Source organism: Engraulis encrasicolus, chromosome 7 (genome assembly GCF_034702125.1).
Source record: "Engraulis encrasicolus isolate BLACKSEA-1 chromosome 7, IST_EnEncr_1.0, whole genome shotgun sequence".
NCBI lineage: Eukaryota > Metazoa > Chordata > Actinopteri > Clupeiformes > Engraulidae > Engraulis > Engraulis encrasicolus.
In genome coordinates this window covers 15,131,010-15,156,584 of record NC_085863.1, presented here as the reverse complement: position 1 = coordinate 15,156,584, position 25,575 = coordinate 15,131,010, and the positions used below count along the sequence as shown (strand labels likewise).

General features: G+C 41.7%; 1 protein-coding gene across 1 annotated transcript in view; it reads left to right on the top strand.

Moving 5' to 3' along the window:
• Nucleotides 1–19,198, top strand: part of jakmip2 (janus kinase and microtubule interacting protein 2) — a 38,747-nt gene extending 19,549 nt beyond the window's left edge. Inside the window, exons 11-21 of the mRNA XM_063202379.1 lie at nt 2,300–2,383; nt 5,628–5,690; nt 6,251–6,349; nt 6,927–7,025; nt 7,525–7,578; nt 7,721–7,786; nt 8,676–8,744; nt 12,623–12,700; nt 14,608–14,811; nt 18,153–18,218; nt 19,148–19,198. Coding sequence (XP_063058449.1) covers nt 2,300–2,383; nt 5,628–5,690; nt 6,251–6,349; nt 6,927–7,025; nt 7,525–7,578; nt 7,721–7,786; nt 8,676–8,744; nt 12,623–12,700; nt 14,608–14,811; nt 18,153–18,218; nt 19,148–19,198 — 933 coding nt within the window. The remainder of the gene's footprint in view (nt 1–2,299; nt 2,384–5,627; nt 5,691–6,250; nt 6,350–6,926; nt 7,026–7,524; nt 7,579–7,720; nt 7,787–8,675; nt 8,745–12,622; nt 12,701–14,607; nt 14,812–18,152; nt 18,219–19,147) is intronic.
• The last annotated feature ends 6,377 nt before the right edge of the window (nt 19,199–25,575 follow it).

The following is a 25,575-nucleotide window of genomic DNA, read 5'->3' as shown; positions in this document are numbered from 1 at the left end:
CTTTATCTCCGGCCTTGAGTTGAACTTGTAATCCTCCGTCTCGGATGTGAGCATACAGTACAGTAGTGATTAGACATCTGGGGACTCGCAAAAAAATGTACAACTGGTACAGAACCTCTACACAAGGAAAAATGTGACCTGTACCGTATCTCACCACAACATGTACAGTATTTCACAGTTCTGTCCATTTGTTATACAATTGTAGCTGTTTTAGCAGCACACAAACTGTTTGATATTACGTGTTCCCCTCTTACACTCAAATCTCACAGTTCCCTATCAAACCAGCATAATTATACTCTAATATTCAGCATTGGCCCAGGTCCACTGTGTGCAAAATCATTATGTGTAACCCACAACCTAACACACAAAAAGCCAACAGTAATCAATGTTTTTTTTCTGTTAGGTAGAGAACTGTGTGTAGTGATCTGAAAAGTGGACATCTTCAAAGCAAACTGTGTCAATGTTGAATGCTATTTATTTATCCTTAAAGGGACACTGTGCAGGAAATGGTCAAAAAAGGTACTGCAACTATGCTGCCCATTGAAACTGGGCTGCCTATTGCCAAATTTGATCTTTACATGAAAGTTTACCAAGTAATAAACTCATATTTTCTAGTATGGCCCAAGTACAGTCATTTTTGCAGCTTTAAATGGCTATTTCTGGAAATTCAAAATGGCGGACCATGGAGAAGAGCCCCCTTTTCATGTATGAAAAGTGCAATTTTTTCCAGTCATAATGAATACTTATAATTTGATGGTGGTGGTAAATATTCATGAAAAAGGTAAAATTAGTTAATGGGCAGCTTGGATTCTGGAAATAAACAAATAAAAATCTCACACAGTGTCCCTTTAATTTAACCAGGAAACGTCCCATTGAGTCACAGTGACTCTTCTTCTACTTTTGCTCATCATAGTTGAAAATTGTCTGTTATGTTAAAGTTTTGTTTATGGACAGCTTGCAAAAACTGAACTGTCAGTAAATGTTTCACTATATCCATAGGTGGGCCCATGCATTGCAACACACTGTATTCTCTTCCATATTTCAGCCTGTCAGGTTGAATAAGGTTAGATGTGGTTTAGGCCTTTCAGCAGCTCCAGTGGCCTAAGCGGCAGCTCCCGTGGCCTAACCGGCACCTCTGGTGGGCTAAACAACGGCAGGGTGGCCTAGACGACTCTTGTCTAAACGAAAAAGGCCTAAACCACCGGTCACCTTGAATAATACTGGGACAATTACTCTGTAGTGAAGTTACTACTGGCAGTCCAACTTACACTCTCAACGTCTTTTTCATATGAGTCATCGTCTAATAAATGTATGTTAAAAAAACAGGGTGGGCCCTGCCGTGGCCAACTGGTAGGGCACTCGTCTACCATGCGGCTGACCCATGTTCGAATCCCGGCCGGGTCCTTTGCCAGCCCTTCCCCGTCTGTCTCTCCCCACTCGCTTCCTGTCTCCACCTTTACTGTCATATCATAAATAAAAAAATCTTTTTAAAAAAAGACACACAAAAAAACCTTTTTTTTAAAAAAAATGGGTGCACAGTTTTTTTTGGACTGGCACCCAAAGAGCTGTATTTGCCTTTGAACTGGAGCTTCTCTGTTTTTTTTTATTACAGATGAAGCTGGCGAGCTCAATGTTTGTCGAGTTCCTGGATTACCCCTTTCTCTTTTCCATTCCAGTCCTCCTTTCTTTAAAAAAAAAATAAATATTGGGGGGTTCTGAACCTTTATTTGTGACAGGACGGTTAGAGAGGCGACCGGAAAGGAGAGAGACAGGGAAGGCTCGTCAAATGACCTCAGGCCAGAAGCGAACCCAGGTCGCCAGTGTAGCAGTGCAGTGCCCAGCTGATTGAGACACAGCTGGGCCCCAGTCCTCCTTTCTGTGGCACGCTGCATCTATCTCAGTGGTTCTTAACCTTTTTATCTTAACGCACCCCCTTACCTGTGCCCAAGACAGGCCGCACACCCCCAAGCCAAACTTTTACATGTGCACACGCACTACAGAAATATTTAAGTGATTCATTACTTCCTGCTTGAGACATTAATCAATACCTTAATTATTTAACATGTGGACCAAAACATGTTTTAATTTGGTTTTGATTTGGCCAAATTATACTGCTCGCTATAATTTGGTCACAACCTCGACACAAACAAAATTCTGTGCACCCCCTGAGATCTCTGGCGCACCCCCAGGGGGTGCCCGCACCCCAGTTAAAGAACCACTGCTCTATTTGCATCTGTCAGACTCCATCTTGCTCTGCGACTGATCCTCTAATATCCTCTATATGTCTGTCTTTCTTTAGGCCCAGGAGCAGCTTCAAGCAGACGTGCAGCGGTACCAGGCCAAGATAGAGGACCTGGAGAAGGAGCTGATGCAGAAAGGACAGGTAGATAGACAGATACTGTAGATAGTTTATTTTGTCCTTTTGGAAACATTGTTCTGTGCCATTTTCAGTGCATCTGATACAATTACAAAGACATTACAATAGACAAAAGCACAATAGACAAACACAACACCCACCCTCCCTCTAGGACAAAATGACAGGTTGACGATAGGACAAAAAAACAACTTAAATACAGTAATACTAAAGTGCACTTATTCAGTACCAAGGTGCAATGTGCTATTCGGTCTTACAGTAATCTTGTTTAACATGGATATGCTAGTAGGTATGAATGATCTGCGGGCTCTGTTAGTCTGAAATGAAGGCATCCTTAACCTCCTACCTGAGGGCAACAACTCATATGCTTGATGTAAGGGGTGTGAGAGAGGTAGGGATACCTGACAGGACAGCCGTTGCTCAATGGTTAGAGCACTGCCTTAAGATCAGAGGGTTGCAGGTTCAAATCCTAACCCTAACCCTTACCAGCACCTTCATCCATGGCTGAATACACTCACAATATGAACAAAAATAGAACTAGAAAATAGAGTCATTTTGCTCTCAGTTCACTTTTTGGTCCACTTAAAGAGGACTGAGTTTTGCACATAATTCACTTAAAATGCTGTTTCTGCTCATAATTTAACCCCTTAAGACGCGGCTTTATACATTTGTTGTTACCAGTATGGTAATGACCAAGTCGTGGTGCATTGCTAAAGGGCCTGTGTTGTGTCATAGTATTGTAGTGCTCTGGTAGTTACATTTCAATGACTATTACAGCGTGCCACTGGAGGTACGGCGCGCATTAAGGGGTTAACATCCCGGCATTTGAGATTTCATTTCATTTCATTTCATTTATTTCTTCAGGACATTGCACATTAATGAAAATATACATACATGCACATGTAAATGTGCCAGATTGTAGCGCAAAGGCTAATTTCTATCTGGTGTCCAAAATAGGCAGACTAGATGTTTACAAGCATTATAAATTAAAATCCCAAATATACATCTAAAACCAAAACAGACTGTCAGTAACAAAAGAAATGAAACACAATACAGACGCAAAAAGCATGTCAATAAGAAGAAAAAAAGAAAATGGTCCCAATATAGGGCTATGAATGAGATTATCTATTTGTGACAAGGCATCTTGGTCATTATTAGTATTACTTCATACTCAGTTGGGTATTACATTCGTTGACCGTTTGCATTAGTGATTATCATTGCATTAATCCTAAACACACCACACTGCATCATGCCAAACAACAAGCTTAGATTTGAATTTAAATGCCATTAATCTCTTGTCAAGTCAAGTCAAGTCAAGTCAGCTTTTATTGTCAGTTTCTTCATATGCACAGGTCATACAAGGACATTGAAATTACGTTTTCTCTCTATACCATGAAGGACATAGACATACACAGGACTGACATTTACAGACTGACATCAAGTGCAAGACAGGACAAGTAACAGTGATGGTCCAATACCAGTAAAGTGATGAAGTAATAAATAAATAATACTTGTGTGGTGAGTGTTCGCTTAATAGACAAACATGCTAAAAAAAAAAATGTTTTCATTCAGATCATGTAGAATGAGGTTACTGTTTCCAGTGTCTTCACTTTGAACATCAGCTCAATACAGAGCTTTGTTGGTCTCTGTTATGAACTAGGCCGTACTCTAGCCTCTACGCTATGACTCACCTTTAGCCCATCTGATGAGTCTGATGAATATGATTTTGTGCTCTTGAAATGTGTGATTTGAAACGGTCTGAAAGCATGTGGGTAGTGCATCGCGTGTTGATGATAAGAGATTAAAGGGGAGTCCTCACTTGAACTCTTTCTTTCTTCACAACGTCTCAAAGCAAAGGCGAAACAAATTCAATTCCTCCCGAAAATGTCTTTTGCGATATGACCTCAGATCAACCCAAGTACTGATTTTTCATTTCTTAGGGTTTCTTAGGGTTGCGCTGTGTAGTTTGCGTGCCTTCAAGTCAAGTCAAGTTGGTTTTATTGTCAATTTCTTTACATGCACTGGTCATACAAAGAATTTGAAATTACGTTTCTTGCTTTCCCATGCAGACATAGACTAATCTAGGTAGGGACATAGACAGTATAGACATAGACAGTACTCATATATGGACACAAGACAGTATGGACATAGACAGTACTCATACAGACATTTAAAGTGCGAGACTGGACAACAGAAGACTTGTAGATAGCATACATTAAGAGGAGGAGCCTTTGTCAAGACTAGAAAGTACTGTAAGAGAAATGCACAATGCAGTGGTAATATTATTTGGCATAGAGTCTGATAGTTATACGTCAAACCTTCATTGCTGCTGTGTCTTTGCCACATGCCTTTCTGTAATGCAGTAATGTTCCAGTGTGAAGATGGACCACTCTAAGCAACTAGACTTCTAGACTAGACTTTTCACCTTCACCTACACTACCGTAAGGCCAGGGGTATAGTTGCTGTATGACTGAACTTACTGTACAGTATGTGTGCAACAGCATAAGAACAAATGCACATTCGGTACTTGTAGCATAACAATCAGAGCACTACGCATGGCACTGGAGGTATCATGTAGAGGGCAGATAGCCAACAAGGCTCTCATTAATATATTTCTGTATAAAAAGAAGACAATCCGCACACTTCAGGTCTATTTTTGTGCAAAGAAGCTTTACTTGACTTCAAGTCAAGTAAAGCTTCTTTGCACAAAAATAGACCTGAAGTGTGCGGATTGTCTTCTTTTTATACAGAAATTTCTACTGAATCCTGCACCTTCTAAACAGATGAGCGGTGGCCTATCACAACTTAATGAATATATTTAGAGCATTCTTTGGCTCTCCCGCAGCCTTAACATGGAAGTTCTGAATATCGCTCCCGACGGTTGTGTATATATTGCACCGTGCGGACAACGTGTCTGTTGCGTGTACCTTGTGTTCAGGTGTGCTACCAAAAATTGCATAACATACGCATGGTAAGGCATTAATGCACCAATTAAACTAAGGGGTGTAACACGCTCAGCTCAAACAAAGTGAACAACTGGGTGCTCATTCCTGGAGAATATATGAATTAAATAAAGAGCAGGACAGCACTCCAAGTTTTGTGGTTTATTGCCCGTCAGACGTTGCAGGGTTAACCAACTACACTTTCGAGAAATGCACCCCGGGTTAGTTAGCAGAGTGGTATAACCTATCCTGAGTTTGTAGGTTCCAATGTTGAATGGTTTTTAAAAATCTTTGTTTATGTTTTCTTCCAGGACTCAAAGTGGGTGGAAGAGAAGCAGCTGTTTCTGCGGCGTAACCAGGAACTCCTAGAGAAGGTGATTGCTTAAGAAGAATATGTGTCTTCCCTGTCAACAAAAGCAAACTTAGCTTGTCAAATATTGTCATAAAATATGAATGAGATCAATGGCCTATGACTAATATCAATCTACTCCACAACTCCTAGTTTGTTTATTTAGTTGTTGATTAGTGTAATGAATGCTAGCTGTCACCCTAATACCTTAAAGGGGTATGCTTCTGATTATGCCAGTACAGGGGAGGGGAACCCATGTCTCGAGGGCTGTTTACGGTCCTTGAAGCCGTTTTATCCAGCCCCCGGTCCAAGAGAAGGTGGGGTCTGTTGTAAAGGTGGCTGCCTTCAATATAGGCCTAAAATGCAGGGGGGAAATCCTGGTTTGTGTTCATAGTAGGGCCCTTGGAGTACCTTAAAGTGACCCCTCGAATGACAATGGTTCTCCACCCCTGTGCTGGCAGCCCTGCTCTGTTTGCTCTAATAGACCATTTAATGTGGCACCATACTGCAGTAACTGAGAGGGTTCAAGTCTGGAGTTGGACTTTGCAGTAAGACCTCACTCACATATGTTTTTTTTCCCTAAAGGTGGAAAAACAAGACAGTGACAACAGCAGGCTTCATCAGGAATTGCAGGATTCCAGAGACCAGAACGATCTCCTAGAGTTCCGCATTCTGGAACTGGAGGTGTGTATTCCTTCTGAATAAACAACTAGAAGCACTCAGAGAGTGCAGACCTCCACTAAGGCCATGGGGTTGCACCCTACTTTCTTTCATTTCAAGACTTTTTGCCTTGTTTTTGTGGAGTTAGAAACTGGAATGTCAAAATTCAAATGTCAATGGTGAATAATCTTTTTTTTTAATCCTAGATCTGTATCGTGATTCAGATCACCACCAAAATGAAATCACTTGCTCCTTTTGTCATTTCCAACAACTCCACAAAATGTTATCAAAATCAGTTCATAACTTTTTGAGTTGACAGACAGACAGACAAACAAACAATCGAGCCAACAAACCAACACGAAAAAAATTATATCCAGATTATTATGGGTTTATTATATGATTTTAAAACAAACTGATGGACTATGTTTTACAGATGCTACACACATCACCATGGCATAAGCTATTACATACATTTGTAGCGAATAGTTTCAAATCAACATACGCAATAAATAATGTAATTAATGCAATAAATAATGTAATTAATAAAATGTCTTGATTTGTGTATCAACAATTGGTTAATTCATTCCTATATTTATTGCAGGAGCGAGAGAGGAGGTCTCCTCCGTTTAACCTGCGGATCCACCCCTTCGCAGAGGGAGTCAGTGCCCTGCAGATCTACTGTATGAAGGAGGGGGTGAAGGTGAGCCTCTCAGTCGGCCATCTTGGATTTTGGCACAGGGCACGATTATAGAAAAAATTATAATCACGATTATCTAGATGAAAATCGAAATCACGATTATTAATCACGATTATTGAACAACAATACATGAATGCATGAACAATACATGAATACAATGAATTATATAAGCGATTAACAAAATCAAACTGAAATGTAATAATTATATAGAAGACAATAGCGTGAAACTTAGGCGGACCAACAGATTTTTGGCCAGAAACAATAGCCTGTCAGCATCTTCTGGCTTCAAGGATGGTCGAAGGCAGGTCACTATTGCCATGCCACGATTAAATTCTGACTGAAATCACGGTTTCGATGTCACGATTATATCACGATTTTCGATTCATTTTGATAAACTGTGCAGCCGTACCTCAAAGGTCTACGTATTCCAGAAGAATGAAAGAATTTCTGAATGTCTTTGCTGCTCAAGGTTAATTTATTTCCTTTTTTTATCTGTGTCCAGGATGTTTGTATACCTGATCTTATAAAGCTTCTAGATATTCTGGGAGATAATGGGGTAAGTCACCTCATACAATATTGCAAAACTGATCTATACTTATATTTACAATTTCACTTTAATAGCTTTTTCAGAAATATTATCATATTTATGGTGTGTTCTGTTTCCAGTCACAGTCACTTTTTCACTTGTCTTTTTTCAGAACCTACGAAACGATGAGCAAGTAGCCGTCATCCAAGCAAGCACTGTACTCTCTCTTGCGGAAAAGGTATGTTTGAGGGCTCAGAAGCCACTTTCAAAAACAGAGTACATTAAATGTCAGGATGGGCACCTGCGTGCTGTAGGATATGTGCATGTGCAATTTGCGTGCATGAACACGTTGCCATGCGAATTTTGTGCCACTTTTGCACGAGTAGAGCACCAGACACAATGTACGGTACACAGATGTGAGCGTACAGTGCAATATTGACAGGGCTGTGAGGTGCGATCTTCTGAACTTCCATGTTGATGTCAATGTAGAGTCAAACATTGCTGGAAAATATTAACAAGGTGCGAGAGCCCTGTTGGCCATCTGCCCCTTGCACGATCCCTCCAGTATTGTGCTTTGTGCTCTGATCGTTCTGAAGCAAGTATGTGCAGAGTTCAGATGCAAAACCCCCTAAGTGCCTTTTCAGAAAATAATCTTAATTCATTTTTATTTAATACAGTGCTATCAAAATTGCACATTTTTAAATGTTATTTATGTAATATAACCATTTATGTGTATTATCAAGTACATGAATGTAAACCAAACCAACAATGGGGTTCTCTAAAAATATAGAAGTGCAGGTCTTCAGAAATGGAGTTAGGGGGTTTTGCATCTGAACTCTTCATGTGCACTCCATCGCATGCGGTTACGTGCGGAATTTAAGGCTCACAGTAGGAAATGTGCCCGTCCTTAGGCCTACACATGGACGGCCAAATAGCCCATTCTGCTGAAGGTGATCTGAAAACAGAAAACTGCCGTCACTGTCTCACTCATAGACAGATGATATTGTTATTAATTATTTAATTAATGATCATAATTTGTGTTTTGTATTAAACATATTTCATAAACATACATGCACTGTACTATGTCTCTATGACCTGGCTCTAACCCTGCTTTTGTCGCCCTCTAGTGGATCCAGCAGATAGAGGGCACTGAGGCGGCACTACACCAGAAGATGATGGACCTGGAGCTGGAGATGGTGAGTCATGGGGTGCATCCCAATATGTGTCCTTGCCTCCTCCACTTGTGCTTGTCTCCTCGTCCCTCCTCCTGGCCCCTCCTCCATGGAGAAAACGATAAAGTTTCCCAGCTGTCAGCCTCGCCACAACAACTTTTGAGGGACTGTTTTTCATTCACCATCCCAATTGCAAATGAGAAAAAGACTTTACAATTGAGCTTTTGCAAGATATTGAAATATAATGCTGTTGTCAGTGATGTCATCATGACGAGAAGCAAGTGGAGGAGGCAAGTGGAGGAGGCAAGGTCACATATTGGGATGCACCCATGGCCAGAGGCGGACCAGCCTGGGGAATCCCATGCTGCTTTGCACAATCGGTCCGATCTGAAAGACAGCATGGAGTCCACCCTCAGCGAGGGCACCAGATCATGGTCCCTGTGTCTGTCTCTCCAATCAGAGAGCAGGGAAGCGTGGAAAGGCGATGACACGATTGGTGTCGATGACACGAACTGACACGATTGGCTATGGCTACATATGCCAAATGATACACATTCGCAACACCCAATAAACAGCCGTTGTCAATCGTAAATCACACACCCCTTACAGCAGGTGTCACCAACGTGGTGCCCGCGGGAACCAGGTAGCCCTCCAGGAGCTTCTGTGGTGCCCACCAAGGATGTTATTAAACAGTGACGACTACCAGATTTTAGTCACAGTTAATTATTTTCTTAATTTAAATAAATATTAATAATACATATTTATTATTTATAACCTATAAGCAAATTACCATTTAATAGTAGTGTGATTTGAGAGTGATGCCAAGAGTTCAGTAAGAGGATTTTGAACAAAAGTAGCCCTCGGGTAGCCCTCAGTAGCCCGCGGGTAGCCCTCAGACCCAGAAAGGTTGGGGACCCCTGCCTTACAGGATTTACAGCTGGCAGGTCTCCAGACCTTATCTCATTTGTGATTAGGTCTGATGATAACCAGGCAAGGGGTGGACAAAGAAAATAATCAAATAAAATTAATAATAATAAATAAAATATCTGTAAATATTTTGGGATGCACTTTTCCGTATTAGATTCACCATCTCATCGAACTGATGTGTCATGTGACCCATGTGACCAATCAGTATGGCGTGTGTCTGTCTTGATTCAAGCCTGATGAAGAGCGTGTAGCTTGAAAACTTGGTGGGAAAAAAAGCAAAGTGTGCAGCTTTATTTTCACAGTTGTCTGACCCTTTTGTGCTGCACCTGCGTCTTGGATGTGCGCACCAGTACCTTACTTGACAGAGGTGGACAAAGCCCCATGAGAAGCCCCATTAGAGTCTTGTCATGTAGCCCTGCTGCCTGGGCTCTCCATTGCTTTAGTAGTAGTAGTAGCCTTTATGGTCCCCAAGGGGAAATTCGTTCTCACCACACAGGGTGCAGTCGCCACAAGAGTAGCGCCCATAAAAACACCTATCAACCCACCTGTAAGGGAAGGGAGGGCTAGGGTAGACATGGACCAGGCAGGTAGACAGGCACTTTTCCACATACAACCCGGCCAAGTCATGCTGTGTCGAGCTGTACCTGGTAGAAAACGGGCAGTGGAAAAGGGCCTTGAGTAGAGTCTCTTCCAAGGATCAGCTAGATGCGTGCATTGGCTCGATGAGTGCATCAGCGATGCGCACATGTACTCACGTTGGACACATGATTTTTTAAATGTTGTACAATTTTCAGCTCTCACTTAAATTCCATAACTTACGTTGAAGTCCGCAAAACTATGAACTAATATTGAGCCTTGACAAATGTTAACTGTGAATCCTCTTTTTTTCGGTACACTCTCCCCAAATTTCAGGGAGTTCTTTTTGTAGTTTATACATACATACCACCATTAAATTTTAAGATTCATTATGACTGTGAAAATTGCAATCTTCTCCATGGTCCACCATTTTGAATTTCAAGAATTAGACATTTGTAGCTGCAAAGATTTCTCTATTGTGGTTATACAAATAAATATTAGTTTATTACTCAGTAAATATTCATGAAAAGATTAAATTTGGCTACAGGCAGCTCAGTTTCAATGAGCAGTATAGTTGCAATACATACTCTGGCCACAATCTGCACCTTTAAGGCTTATTGTCAAAATAAACGTAAATTCAAGGTGTACGTACAGCACTAGCACATCATATTAACATAGTTGTTACACCAGTTAGTCCATTTTACCTAATGAGGTAGATACGGTAGACTGTGTTGTTACTGAAAAAACTAACAAGAACCCAACACAAACTTGATCCAATCAGCACAGAGGTAGCTGATTGTAAAGCAAATACACAGGTCTACTCTTCACTCAGATAAGTTACCTGTGTTGAAAGGAAAACATGTACATTTACTTTGGACACCTTTGCTGATCATCAACTGCCTATGTCACGGCAGGGTTAGTTCGCGTCAGGTTACAGACAGGACAAGGCAGTGCGGTGCATTCTTTGAGCCCGTGGGCCATGTGACGTTACACAGCAGGGCTTGACATTAACTTTTTCGCTTGCCGGCCACTGTTGATAGTGGTTTTCCCGAGTCACTAGCCATCCAGCTATTCTACTAGCCACAATTTTTTGCTTTTTTTTGCTTTTTTTATCATGATGCTGTATATCTAACCTCAGAAGATGAGGTGCTTAAAGCAAGAAGATGAGGTGCATGGGTTTCTACATGGACCAAAAATCAAGCAAATAGAAATTGAGTAACTGACCTTTTTTTATTTAAATACACACAATTGATACACAAGGGGCAAAGTGCAGAGTATACGCTATTCTGATATGTCATACCATAAAATAAGCTACCTGCCAAATTGGCTAATGACACTGAAATTGTTACCAGCCACAGCCAAGATTTACAAGTCAAGTCAAGTCAGCATTTATTGTCACTTTCTTCATATGCACAAGTCATACAAGGAAAATTAAATTACGTTTTCTGTATACCATGCCAGGACATAGACATATACAAGACTGACATTTTATAGACTGACATAAAGCGCAAGACAGGACAGGTAACAGTGATTGTTACCATTCCATCACCGTTACCAGTCCTGTATTGCAGTTTATGTCAGTCTGTATATGTCTATGTCCTGGCATGGTATAGAGAGAAAACGTAATTTAATTTTCCTTGTATGACTTGTGCATTGTTATCGGCATTTGGCCGGTTGGCAGGTGCCAGTGTGTCAAGCAGCTGATTCAGGGCTTGACACTGGCACCTGCCAAGTGGCCAAATGCTGGTAAAACTTGGCTGTGGCTGGTAACACTTTCAGTGTCACTAACCAATTTGGCAGGTAGAACCAAGCTTATTCTATGGTATGACATATCAGAATAGTGTATGTTCTGTACTTTGCCCCTTGTGTATCAATTGTTTGCATTTAATTTCAAGAAAAAGCTACTTAGTTACTCAGTTTCTATTTGTTTGTTTAGAAACCCATGCACTCATCTTCTTGCTTTAAGCACCGTATCTTCTGAGGTTAGATGTACAGCATCATGATAAAAAAAAAAAAAAAAAAATTAGTGGCTAGTAGAATAGCTGGATGGCTAGTGACTTGGGAAAACAACTAGCCACAGTGGCCAGCAAGCGAAAAACGTTAATGTCAAGCCCTGAGCTGATTGTATGTATAAGAGCATGGTGTGGCCCATACAACTACTGTAGATGTTCCACTTCTTGCTGGCGAATAATTTGCCGTCTTGTCCATGGTTGACACATTATTTAGTCCACCTTACCTTGCGTCACACAACATTGTTTACCGTTAGGAAACATGCATCGCGTGTCAGGAACATGTGTGTTTGAAGCAGGAGTGAACATGGCTTGAGTGTGGAGAAGGCCATGTCATGTCTATAGTACACTACGTGAGCAATGTCTGACAGCTGTGTTATTCATTTTCAGGAGCTGTTTTGTAAGCAGAAGGGATACCTGGAGGAGGAGTTGGACTACAGAAAGCAGGCTCTAGACCAGGCCTATATGGTAAACCTCCCTAAAGGCTCACTCACCCCTGTCTGTTGTCATACATGCATTTCACTCACACATGCTTGTCATGTATGGTCTATGGGTGAAAGTAAAACATATTGCAATAGCTATCAGCACAGTTAGCAAATTGTATCCTCATGTCCCCTCTGCTACAGTAAATCCATTGTATAACAAGTGTGTAGGTAACACTTTAAAATAACTACCCAAAAAAGCTTTATGAACATTTATGAACATTTAATAATAATTAACATTTAACAACGCATTCTCAAATGTTTATCAATGAGTAAGAACCAAACAATGACTGCACAGTTGCACAGTGGAGTGGGAATCAACGTCTACTGTGTGAGTTATATGTGGTTTCATGCCTTTTGGTCTTTAGAGGACAAACTTTCAGGACCGATGTGACTGTGCTGTGTCTCCTATGGGCACATAGTACTTCTTGCCCATTTATAACCATTTGTAAACATTTTGTTGATCATTAGTTCATTATTTATAAAGTGCTTATGAAGGTATTCATAAGTAGTAGCAGCCGTGGCTCAGTGGTTAGAGCACTGGGTTGGCAACCCAAGGGTTCCCGGTTCAATGCCCGACTGGACCACGGCTGAAGTGCCCTTGAGCAAGGCACCTAACCCCCACACTGCTCCCCGGGCGCCGCTCAGCAGGCAGCCCACTGCTACGGACTAGTGGGTGTACTTCAATGTGATTCACTAGTCCAAATGGGATAAAGTGCAGAGAAAGAATTTCCCCTAGGGGACCAAAATTGGCTCCAATTGGCTTGGCTTCTTCTATTCTAAAGTGTTACTAGTGTGTATGTGCACGTATCGTGTGTTTATTCTATGAGTTCAGTGTGTATCCTCATGTCTCCTGGTCCCCCACAGTTTTCGGAGTGAGAAGTTCGCACACTTAAAATCCTTTTTGTTGTCTTTTGTCATTTCATGGCTGGATGCTCCCAGTTGTTTTATCGTCGTGCCATTAAACAACTGGGAGCATTAACAGAGTGCAGAGTGTTTTAAGTGTGCAGAGGGACTTCTCACTCCGAAAACTACAGTCAGCCTTTGCCCTGCACCTTTTTGTTGGATGTGCACAATCAGAGATTCTTTAAGTATATAGAGATATGCCAACATAATAGGTTTCTATGGGCACCTAACGCGACCAGGTTCCGGTCTGCCTAAAGGGCCGTGTCATAATGCTCCTACAATGAATAGAACAGTCCTTAGGTCTGCCTAGGTCTGCCTAAGGGGGGCCATAATAGAACCAGGAAACAATGGGCAAATGGAACCTCTCTCTCTCTACTCTCTCTGGCACAATCTTCAAGTAAAGGATGAATGTCCACAACACTGTTAATCCGGGGTGTAGTGGGCGTGGAACGCGGGGGTAAGCAGTCCACCCACTTCTCCTGAAGTGAGATTTTTAAAATATATTCTGCCCATGTCTGGCGGCAAACGCCATACTCAATCACAAGTGTGATTCGAAAAGAATGCGCAAGGCAGCATGGGTACTCCCAGGCTACTTCTGCCCATGTTTGAATACAAAAAGGAATGATCACATAGCAGTATTGCAGGTGATTGACCAAACAGATGAAAACGGAGAAGCAATGACGGTAGATTAAGGGGAGTTTGACATGATGAGTTGCCCAATTATTTGATGACGTTTAAAATCGTGTACCCCCACTTTAAAAATCCCCACTACGTACACCACTGCTGTTAATGCTCCCAGATTTTTTAATGGCACAACGTTTCGGACCTCAGTCCTTCTCGGAGCGTTAACAGTGTTGCAGACATCGATCCTGTACTGCAGTTATTTCATTTTGTCCAGTGACCTGTGCCACTGTGATGTGTGCGCATCCTCTGCGTTCTTGACGTGCACAATCTTCACCTTCAACTCCTCATGTCTCCCACACACAGCAAATCCAGGAGCTGGAGGCCACGCTGTACAACGCGCTGCAGCAGGACAAGGTCATCAAGTACGGCGAGCCGCTGACCGACACGCAGAAGGACGAGCTGCGCACCGCCGTGGAGAAGCTGCGGCGAAATATGCTGCGCAAGAGTCGCGAGTACGACTGCCAAGTGCTGGCCGAGCGCATGGAGCTGCTGCACCAGGCACACCAGGTACGATGCACACACACACACACACACACACACACACACACACACACACACACACACACACACACACACACACACACACACACACACACACACACACACACACACACACACACACACACACACACCAGGTATACACACACCAGGTATGATACACACACCAGGTACACACACCCCTGGTATGATACACACACACACACACACACACACACACACACACACACACACACACACACACACACACACACACACACACACACACACACACACACACACCAGGTATGATACACACACACCAGGTATGATACACACACACAGCAGGTACAAACACACACATCAGGCACACACATCAGCATGAAGGGATAGTGCGCACCACAGCCTGTAGTGCTGCAGAAATGCATTGAACTGTTGCATCAGACACCAAGTATGATGCGACGGCAGGTACACACACACACATCAGTAACGCTATCTCAAGTATGATCTGTAGTACTCCATGATGGCATGTACACACACAGTACACACATGAGGTACTATGCACATCATCACTTAGGCGTAGGGCCAATACCGCAATATCTATGGAGCTGCTGACCTAAAAAAAAAAAAAAGCCCCCACATTTGATCCAATCAAGTTAGTTAGTTGGAAGGTAACCATGGCAGGTTTTTTTTTTTAAATTTCTACTTTTACTTTGACCAACTCTGAATAAATGTCATCATAGAGCTCTTCAGCGTTGACGTCAACTTGTATGCGGCGTTTGGGCTACCGGTTCGATGGCGATTTTTTACATTGCAAAACGCCATAGAGATTCAGGTTTGGCAAAAATATAAGTTGCACGGCAACAACGAACATTAGCGTGTCCCCGCATCCCTTTCTCATTAGTGGAACGGATCGTATCATCATGTTGGTGTATTCACATGTTAAATCATGACGATTATAATTCAATATTGCTAACCCCTTTCTGATCATTAAAACTTCCGAACTACATACTTTCCTTTGGTTGCCATGGGTACAACCCTCCGCACGTACATGCCGTTAGATACTGGCGCCGCTTCTGTAGTCGCCAAAAGCTTCCGGGTTTAGCATATGGACGCAACATCGTATTTATGTCGAAGTTTGACACAAAATGATCAACCATGTCATACCTACAGCCTATTTTTAACACCCTCGACAGTTTGCGGGGGTTCGCTAAGCGCGTGCTTGCACTCGGAGCTTATTTGAAATTTACCCCTATTCATTCTCAATGGAGGCCGGAAGCCGATACGAACCAGGAAGTCCTTAAATGCTAACATTAAAGACTACAATCTACTACATGCTTCCGCGTTACTGAAGAACTCTATTTAGAGATAATGCTATGGGGCACCTAAGTCACGCCCTTCTACTTCCGATCCATGGGGCTGGAACTCGCAAAATTTTGAATGCGAGTTAATGGAGCGAGTCAAGGTAAATCCTCATCCCGTTTGGCATGTGCCTCGGATTTCACATATGATGACAGTGAATTTGAAAGGTTTGGATTTGCGTCGTAAGACCACTCATTTTCGGCACGCAAGAAACGTTATTTTAGCTTTTGTGCAAAACTGTGTCGGAGACTACACGTGCGCCTCGCATATCTGACGTGAACCGAGGCACAGCCAACCCTACCGCTGCACCGTGGCTTAAGTGGCTGCACGTCGGACATGCGACGTCTGTTGTGTAGTCCAAATAATTACATATTTTTGCACACACACAACTCAAAAATTGCTTGCCAAGTGAAGTCAACAAGCACACCATTGGTTGTTATTAATTCTGAGGCACAGCATATGTGTGATCGACGGGGAAATGCGAGGTGGGTCGGAAAATAGCTTTGACCAGTCCATTACAGCCCAGTCAAAAGTTTTTCTGTTGCCAGCCCCACAAGCCGCCCGGAAGGGGTGGAGACTTAGGTGCCCCATAATGTGCAGGGAGCTGCTCCATTGCACCCAACAAGGTTAGATATCAAGTCAAGTCAAGTCAAGTCGGCTTTATTGTCAATTTCTTTACATGCACTGGTCATACAAAGAATTTGAAATTACGTTTCTTACTTTCCCATGCAGACATAGACATAGACTTTAGGTGTGGACATAGACAATTAGACATAGACAGTAAGCATACATTACACCTAGAGTACCTATGCAATACCCATACAGACATATAAAGTGCAACAGCAGACATACATAGAACGTATATTAAAAGAGGTAGTGTTTATCAGTGGCATCAGTCAGATATACACGCCTTGTGTACCAGACAGGGCTTCATAATCATTATATTACACTAGCTACATCATCATATCATCATATACGTGTATGTATACATGGGTTTACCATCTGTAAACAATCCCTGGCTGCGCGCTGTTCTACCTCTGATTGTTGGAAACTGCTGTCGGTCAGAAAATGAGCTCACATGGTTGACTGCTGAGCATCTTGACCCTCCTCACAACACGAATGTTTGTAAACAAAATGCCTATGTATGTATTGGGGGGGCATCATGCTGAACTGACATAGAGATGTACTGCACTGTACATAGAGCTGCTCCATCAGGCCCAGCAGGTACGATATCATAGGCCTGTCATATAGCTTTACTACTAAAGCTAATACGATACACATACACCAGATACACACACACCAGGTATGATATCATAGGCCTGTCATATAGCTTTACTACTATGATTTACTATATACATGGAGCGTGCATGCACACACCGACACCATATGCGGCCCACCTCCTCACTCAGTGTGGCCGGAAGACAAAACATAATTAGCAAATAAGAGACCAGTTTTTTTAAACCACAAATTAATCTGTTGTAATGGAACGGTTGGCCAATAGAGAACACTCCTTTTCCTTCCAAACAATATTGACAGTCAGTGAGCAGCCTACTATTCCGCTATCTCTCAGAGTTGCAGTCAAATTTGTGGTCATGTGGTCATCCGATGGTGGTCATGACAAAATGGGGCCCTCCTTATCATGAAAGTTGCCTAGAGAAAGTGTGTGTGTGAGAGAGAGAGAGAGAGAGAGAGAGAGAGAGAGAGAGAGAGAGAGAGAGAGAGAGAGAGAGAGAGAGAGAGAGAGAGAGCGCGCGAGTGATACAGATATAGCAGACATGGGAACCCAAGGACTGTGACCGCGTCCATCAGTGTCAGGAAAATCCTCTGACATTAATCAAACTTGACACTTTTTACACAAACACGTTTATGCTCTCACAAATTACAGTTGACATCAAGCCATCTCTCTGAGTGCCCACATGGGGGTTTTCAAGTGTAAATACTCCATGTGTCTGGACCGATAAAGCGTAATACATTTCATCTCTCTCTCTGTCTCTCGGTCCCACTCACAGAGGATACGTGACCTGGAGCACAAGACGGACATCCAGAGGAGACAGATCAAGGACCTGGAGGAGAAGGTATATCATAATAATAATAATAATTTTATTTGTAATGCACATTTTCATACACAGAATGCAGCTCAACGTGCTCGAACAGTAAAAGTTAAAAAAAATAAAAGCAACAAGAAAAAAAGCGCACATTGACACAAGATAAAGGTAGGCTAATTGAGTAATTGTATTAGAGCTAATACCGATTGAGATAAAAAAAAAGAATAAATAACTAAAAAGATACACATATTGCACATATTTCAATGGGAAGCAAACAATAAACAATAAAATCAAGTAATGAGCAAGGCAGTAAAGAATCTAAAAGCAGCAGAGGGTGATAGCTAAAAGAATGCAAGCGTAAAAAGATGAGTCTTAGTAACATTAGTAGAAGTAGTAGCAGTAGCAGTAGTAGTAGTACGGTAACAGTAATAGTTGTATTAGTGGTAACAGTAGTAGTAGTAGTAGCCTAGTAGTAACAGTAGTAGTAGTAGTAGTGGTAGTAGTAACAATAGTAGTAGTAGTGGTAGTAGTCACAGTAGTAGTAGTAGTAGTAGTAGTAGTAGTAGTAGTAGTAGTAGTAGTAGTAGTAGGGTAATAGTAGTAGTAATAGTAACAGTAGTGGTAGTAATTAGTAGTAACAGTTATAGTAGTAGTCATGGGAGGAGGAGTAGTAGTCATGGGAAGAGGGGTTTTATGGTATCTTATTTGAAAAATATGCGTATGTAAAAAATAATTTTTGTCTATTGGCTTTGTTGTAAATAATCATGTATGGCAATTGATTATCAAGCTATTCTTCCCCTAACCACCTTTCTGATCAATGTATTTTATCTCTTTCAAGTGTGTCTTTCTAACTAACACCTCTTGTTTCCTTCCTCTCTGTATCTTCCCTCCCTTCTACCTTCCACTTTTCCCTTCATTTCCTATCTCTCTCTCTCTCTGTTCTCTTTTTCTCCACACAGTTTTTATTTCTGTTTTTATTCTTTTCTCTTGCCTTTATCCTTTGGCCTTGATGTCTGTGACATCACCTGCTGCGAGGTAAGAAGCTCAGGGGTGTACGACAGTAGTAGGTAGTGGTGTCAACAATAATCGATTCGGCAATGCAATGCGCGGCATGGATGATTCAATTCAATGCGGCAAGTTCCAGAATCGATGCACCATTTTTTTAAACAGTTTTAATTGCTTCCGTGGATATTTCAGGAGCAAATGAATGTTAATACAGAAAACAGCCAATAAATTGTTGCTCAGTATCTGACTAGTTGTATTGCCTTATCATGACTGATAAAACATTTGCGTTGCTTTCAGTAGAAATGTAATGCATTGCAATGCATCGTGGAATTGAATCAAATCAAATCGCTACCTCCCGAATTGTAATCGAATCAAATGGTGAGGGCAGTGCCAAGTGCCACACCACTAGTAGTAGGACTGGACGAAACTCAACTGGGTTTACAGTACGACAGCAGTAGGACTGGAGTGTTTTAGCCAAAAGGAAAATGTCCCTCTAATAGCTCTACAATGTAGGCTACTGTAGCATAGTAATGTCTTTGCTAAAAAGCTGTTGAGTTCAGTTCAACTGAGTTGTATGAAGAAGACATACTTATAGAAGAACTCTCAAGAAGAGCTTTCAACTCTTACAGATGTAATTGCAACACTACTAATATGATATTATATACTTCTACTTTTCCTTCATACAACTGTTAAAAAAGGATGACCACACAGGACGTCTGGTATCGTGTTTTTTTTGTTTGTTTTTTTTAAACATAGATGGAATAAGCTGAAAGAAGTATCAGCTACCAAATTCTCCTTTCACCTCTAGTTGGCCACTACATTTTGCTGGCAGAGGAGTGCAGGAACCACCCTCTCAAGTGCAAGTATTGGGCCCGTCCCACAGCATTGCATTGTGGGAAACGGAGTAAAGCAAAGCTAACTCAGAAGTGCCTTTCCCCATGTTACACATTGTCCAACCCCTTAAACGATTTTGGACACATTGTGTTAAGATGGAAACAACTACTTAGTGTTACTTACTCTGAAGGCAGTGTGGGCTGCATACATTCACTGGTGCTTGCCAAAGATTTACTTGGAAAGATCTGAGTGCTGTTGAAATGCAAGCCTACAAGGCTGACGCGGGCAGTTGCAGTTTAAGTCGTGCAGCATCTGGTGACTGTGGCAAACACTGACCCTGCAGGTTGGTTGGGCATGTGGCTGGCACATTGCCCACACAGCCCATTACATTACTGATGGGGGTATCTACTGTGGGTTCTGCTAATGTCCCCCTCAGCCTGCATTACGGTTGACACGACTTGGCACGACTTGGCAGATGCCTTATGAAGGGGACGGGAAACTGCAACAAAAAAAAGAAATTCCATATCTACTTTATCTACTCACATTTTACCCAGCACAGATAAAAGACATTAACTGCATATTTGTGTCGTGTTAAGTTTACGTTGGGAAATTGACTTTATAACTCTTGCTTTGCCTTCTGACCAAATCTCCTGCTTATATGAAGATGTGCATAGCAAAGTAATGTACATGGACGTCCTTGTGCACAACCCTTCAGTTGTCCAGGTGCAGGTGTAGGGCAGGAAGATATGAAAAGTTCATTTAACACCGCACACTGTTTTCTGTTCTTTTTTCTCTTTATTTTTTTTGGAGCGAACAACACATTTCGCACAGTGTGTCTTCAGGTTTTTGCTCGCTCCAAAAAATGAAGAGGGCAAAAAATAGTCCTGGGTGTTTCTGGGTCATTTAGTCAACTCATCCCATCAATTACTTACTTCGCTTATAAACAAAGTGCTACAAAATCAGGAGATGTTGGTGCATCAGCCGCGTAGCCACTGGTACTAACTCTTCAGAGTAGCTTGTAGTTTCTCTTAGCAACCACAGGGAGGGCAGCATTGGTATGCAAGATAATCTAACACCCGTACCCAGCGCTCATTCCATTTTACTGAATGAAACACAGTCACACTTAGATTAGGTTTTGATTCATTCATAGTTTAGCCATCTGTAGTTTAGTTTCACTATATTATTTTAGTGTAGTTTAGTTTAAACTACATCTTTTTTTTGTTTCTCGTCATTCAGTTTAGTTTAGTTTAATGTATATTTCCCATGTGTTGCCTTCTGATAGGTGTTTTCTTTTCGCTGTACTACAGGCAATCAGGGGATCATCCTTGGATACCTTCAGACGCAGCAGCAGCAGCAGCTCCTTGCCGTGTGACGACACAGGCCTTACGTCTTGGCTCTTTATATTGCGTGTGCGTGGAGGTGGAGCATGTGGGACTCTGTCTAGATATTCGGAGATGTCTTATTTTTTATTTTTCTATTTATTTGTGTGGGACCCTTCCTTCCTTGAGACTCCACCGTGTGACTGTGTTGCTGGACTTCCTGTTTTCTCCCTCTGCTGTGGAACTTCCTGGAGCTGCCCACCTACTATACCTGGTTGTCATGGGAACACACCTTCAGCCCTAAAGACGTCCCCTTTCTGTCTGATCCCCTCTCTTCCTCTCTCTCTTTTTCTGCCTCTCCTTCTTTCTTAATCTTATCTTTTACATGCACACTCACACACACACACACACACACACACACACACACACACACACACGATACAACATTATAACAGTCTACGCCCACTTTTTCTTGACGCCCATGTAACTATGTTACTACATGCAGCCACTAATGCAGACTCAAAAGCCAAAGTCTCTGCCATGCAGAGGAAAATCATTGCCACCTACCCAGTGGAGGATTTAGCAGGCAGTGGAGGATACATAATGCCACACACTTTCTCTCCCTTTCACCCTGCATCTCCTCTCTTTCTTTCTTTCTTTCTTTCTTTCTTTCTTTCTTTCTTTCTTTCTTTCTTTCTTTCTTTCTTTCTTTCTTTCTTTCTTATCTTTCCAATGCACTGTCAGTCCTTACAAAGAGAGGAGATAGCACCTACATCAAACCACCCTAATGAATTAGTGTCAAGGGGATCTCAGACTCAGGCCATGTGACTTAACCATGCCCCACCCCACACACAAGGCTGACCAATCAAAGGGCCTCTTTCTCATCCCCCCTGGAAGCATGTTCAATAGGGGGCCACCTGAGGGCGTAGTAGAGGGCTGGCTCTGACAAAGACGGTAGATAGATACGCAGTGATCGATGTCGTACTACTGTGTGTCGTGCTGTGGGTTCCTGTCTGTCTATGGAAGCAAAGTTGGGATCAGTTCCGGACTGCTCGCAGGCGTGTGTGTCGCTGACACGTGACAGACATTGCTATGCCTCGAGGCCTTGTTGTCCTCACATGACAGAGTGTTACTGATCCCTCTTGACTTTATGCAGACTGATCGTGGTTTTCAGGAATCGGACCATTGTAATGAAGTCTTGGAATATCTGCCATCTTTGGTTTTGACAAAGGACTCCCAATCAACCAGTGCACCTCCTCAAGTCCAATACAAGCCTACAGCAGGGGATGCCTCAGTGAACTACCCCTCGACTTTTTATTTTTGAAAAGAAATCGAATAGACCGGATAGATGTTTCTTTTTCTTTCTTTTTTTAAGACAACCCCAGGAAATCTCTCTGTACAAATATTTCCACACTTGAGACTTGTACCCTCTCAATTTAGGTTGTAATTTATATATAAGTATACATATATAAATTACATGTAATTATGTTTGTTGATATGTACATGTTGTCTTTAAATCTCCCTCTATCTGGCTTTTATTTCTGTGAATACTAATATCTTGTCTGCAGCTTGAACAATAGAGGTTGTAAAGCAGTTTATGTCTGTGTGGTATAAATTGCCTTGTTTCATTGTGGTGACGGCTGCTACGCACCTAACATCCCTCAGCTCCCTCTGCACTGCAAAACTAAATAATAAATCCAGCTTTTACTTACTTAAACTCCTTAGCTTGCTATTTTGTAGAATTCTTGCTCACCTCCTTTTGCCAGGTGTGTAGGAGTGGAACCCCTGGGTCACCAACGTTAGAGACAAGAAAGCTCCCGCACACTGCTTACATTTGCAGAGTTTTACTGGCAACGTTTCAGAGACTGAAACATCACAAGTAAAATGCTGCAAATGTGAACAGTGAACGGGAGCTTTCTTGTCTAACTCCTTGGTTTACGTTTTTTAAAAGGTGAAAGTAGGACTGGCGTCTGCGCCTCTGTATCTCTTTGGGAGTTCAGCTCAGTGCGATATTCCAAAAGAGTGATTCAGGAAGGATAAGAAGGGAGTCGTACACAGGAGCTGGATGCAATTCACAGAAAGGGTATTAGAAAGACAAAAATAAAGAGCAAAGGCAAAGACAAAGTGGGTAACAAACGTTTCAGGAGTCTAGCCCAGTGTTCAGTATTCTCAATTCGACGGCTTAATACAGTTACTCTCAATGGCATCCAGCTCCTGTGTGCAACTCCTATCTTGTCCTTACATTTATTAAATTACATGTAAATATTCTATTCCAACCGTACTGTTTCTACTTGAAGTTATACAATACCTGAAGGGGTATACTGGTTAAAATAATTTCAGGCAACACATTTTTACCTTTTTTTTTTATTTTTTTTTAAAGAAAGCTGGACTTAATCTTTTTTGGTTTTGCAGTGTGGATCTCAGGTCTCCTCTCCTGCAGGGTACTCTGCCTTTAATCCTACCCCTGTTCCATCCTTTCAACCCTGGTTCTGTTGGAGGCATACTCTGTTACCTAGCATTACAGCTTTCCCCTCTCTGGTTTGTACAGAAAGGCTCCCTTTAACGCTCTAGCCCATTTGTTTTGTAAATACAACGGTATGTATGGGCTGGGCTCTTCCTAAAATTGGTGGAAAATATGGTGGCATTTTATAATAACTACTAACTAATAAGGATCTGGTTAAGATTTGTTTCATCTTACTTAACACTTTGTTTATCGGTTGGTAACCATTGCATTTGCTATTTCTCGTTAGTGGATCATTGATCATCGATCATACTCTTTCAGGATGTGAGATGTCCGTCTGTCTTTACATCTGACTGTTTCTGCTATTCTCTCTCTCTCTCTCTCTCTCTCTCTCTCTCTCTCTCTCTCTCTCTCTCTCTCTCCCTTTTGTATGTCATTCACTTTCTCTCTGTGTGTATCATCATTTATAGATATATTTATTGATGAGAAATAGAGCAGAAGCAGTGGTTACCCAAACATGAAGAGGGCGTTAAGTAACAAATATAAAATTAACACTTATTAGGAAGTAATTGCCATAGGGTTAAACCTATATGTAGTCACACCTGCAGACATGATTAGAACTACATTTTAAAAGTTTTGCTTCCAAAAAACTACTGAAAACAAATATCACAGGGCCACTCTATTACCAATGATTCAAAGGACAGACTTTTGTCTCTACCTAGCAATATTACGAGCTTGTTTAGCATAACGCAATGATCTGTGCTTATCTAAATATAGTTTAACTAACATCTAATTTCTAACAAATGCAATTTCATCAAAGCAAATGTTCCCATCAAAAATGACGATGAAGTATCAAGGTATCATACAGGTGTCTTGACTTAATTGCACTGGTTCATTTACACAAGTCCTGACATCATTGAGGTGAAACTGATTATAAATTCCTGTTTAATACCCAGTGTTTGAACTGACAAATGAATATACCCAGGTTTCACCTACCCACAAATCAATTTTGATAACAGTTACATTTTAAGAGGTTTATGTGAAATTGTTAGTAGAAAATCCCAGACAATTTACATGATTCACATCATTTGATTATGCGTATTGGCAGCCAAATTGTAGGTTACACCCTTAATGTCTGTGCCCCTGAAGCTATGATGTGATTCCTTGATGTTGAACACACCTGAGTGAGGAGTGAATGGCTCCTTATTGTTTTGTTCAGAGCCAGAACTGTGCACGAACTAACTACTGTGTCAGCCTAACCAAGCAACAGAACAGCCAAGAGAAGGATGCAGATGGAAGGGGGATTGGTCTGGGATTTTGGGGTCCGATCACCTTGAGGAGAAAGACACACACAGGGATGCATAATGACTACATGACTAACACATTTTAAACCCCCCTGCCATATGAATTCACTAACACACACAGATCAAGTGAATCTCAGTCACACTCACACAAACACACACACAGAGTGGATGCATAAATAAAATTCATTGTAAAGTATTTATTCTGGTCATGTTTTACACTGATCACTCTATGCCATTTGCACACCACAAGATGTGCAGCCTCTTTGTCCAGAGATCTGCCAGTGGGCCTGTTCACTATTATTAGCTGAAAAGACTGAACCAGAGATTCTTTAAGTATATAGAGATATGCCAATGTAATAGGTTCACAGACAGGTGAACAGGTTCCGGTCTGCCTAAAGGGCGTGTCATAATACTCCTAGCATTGAATAGAACAGTCCCAAGGTCTGCCTAAAGGGGGATCTCCC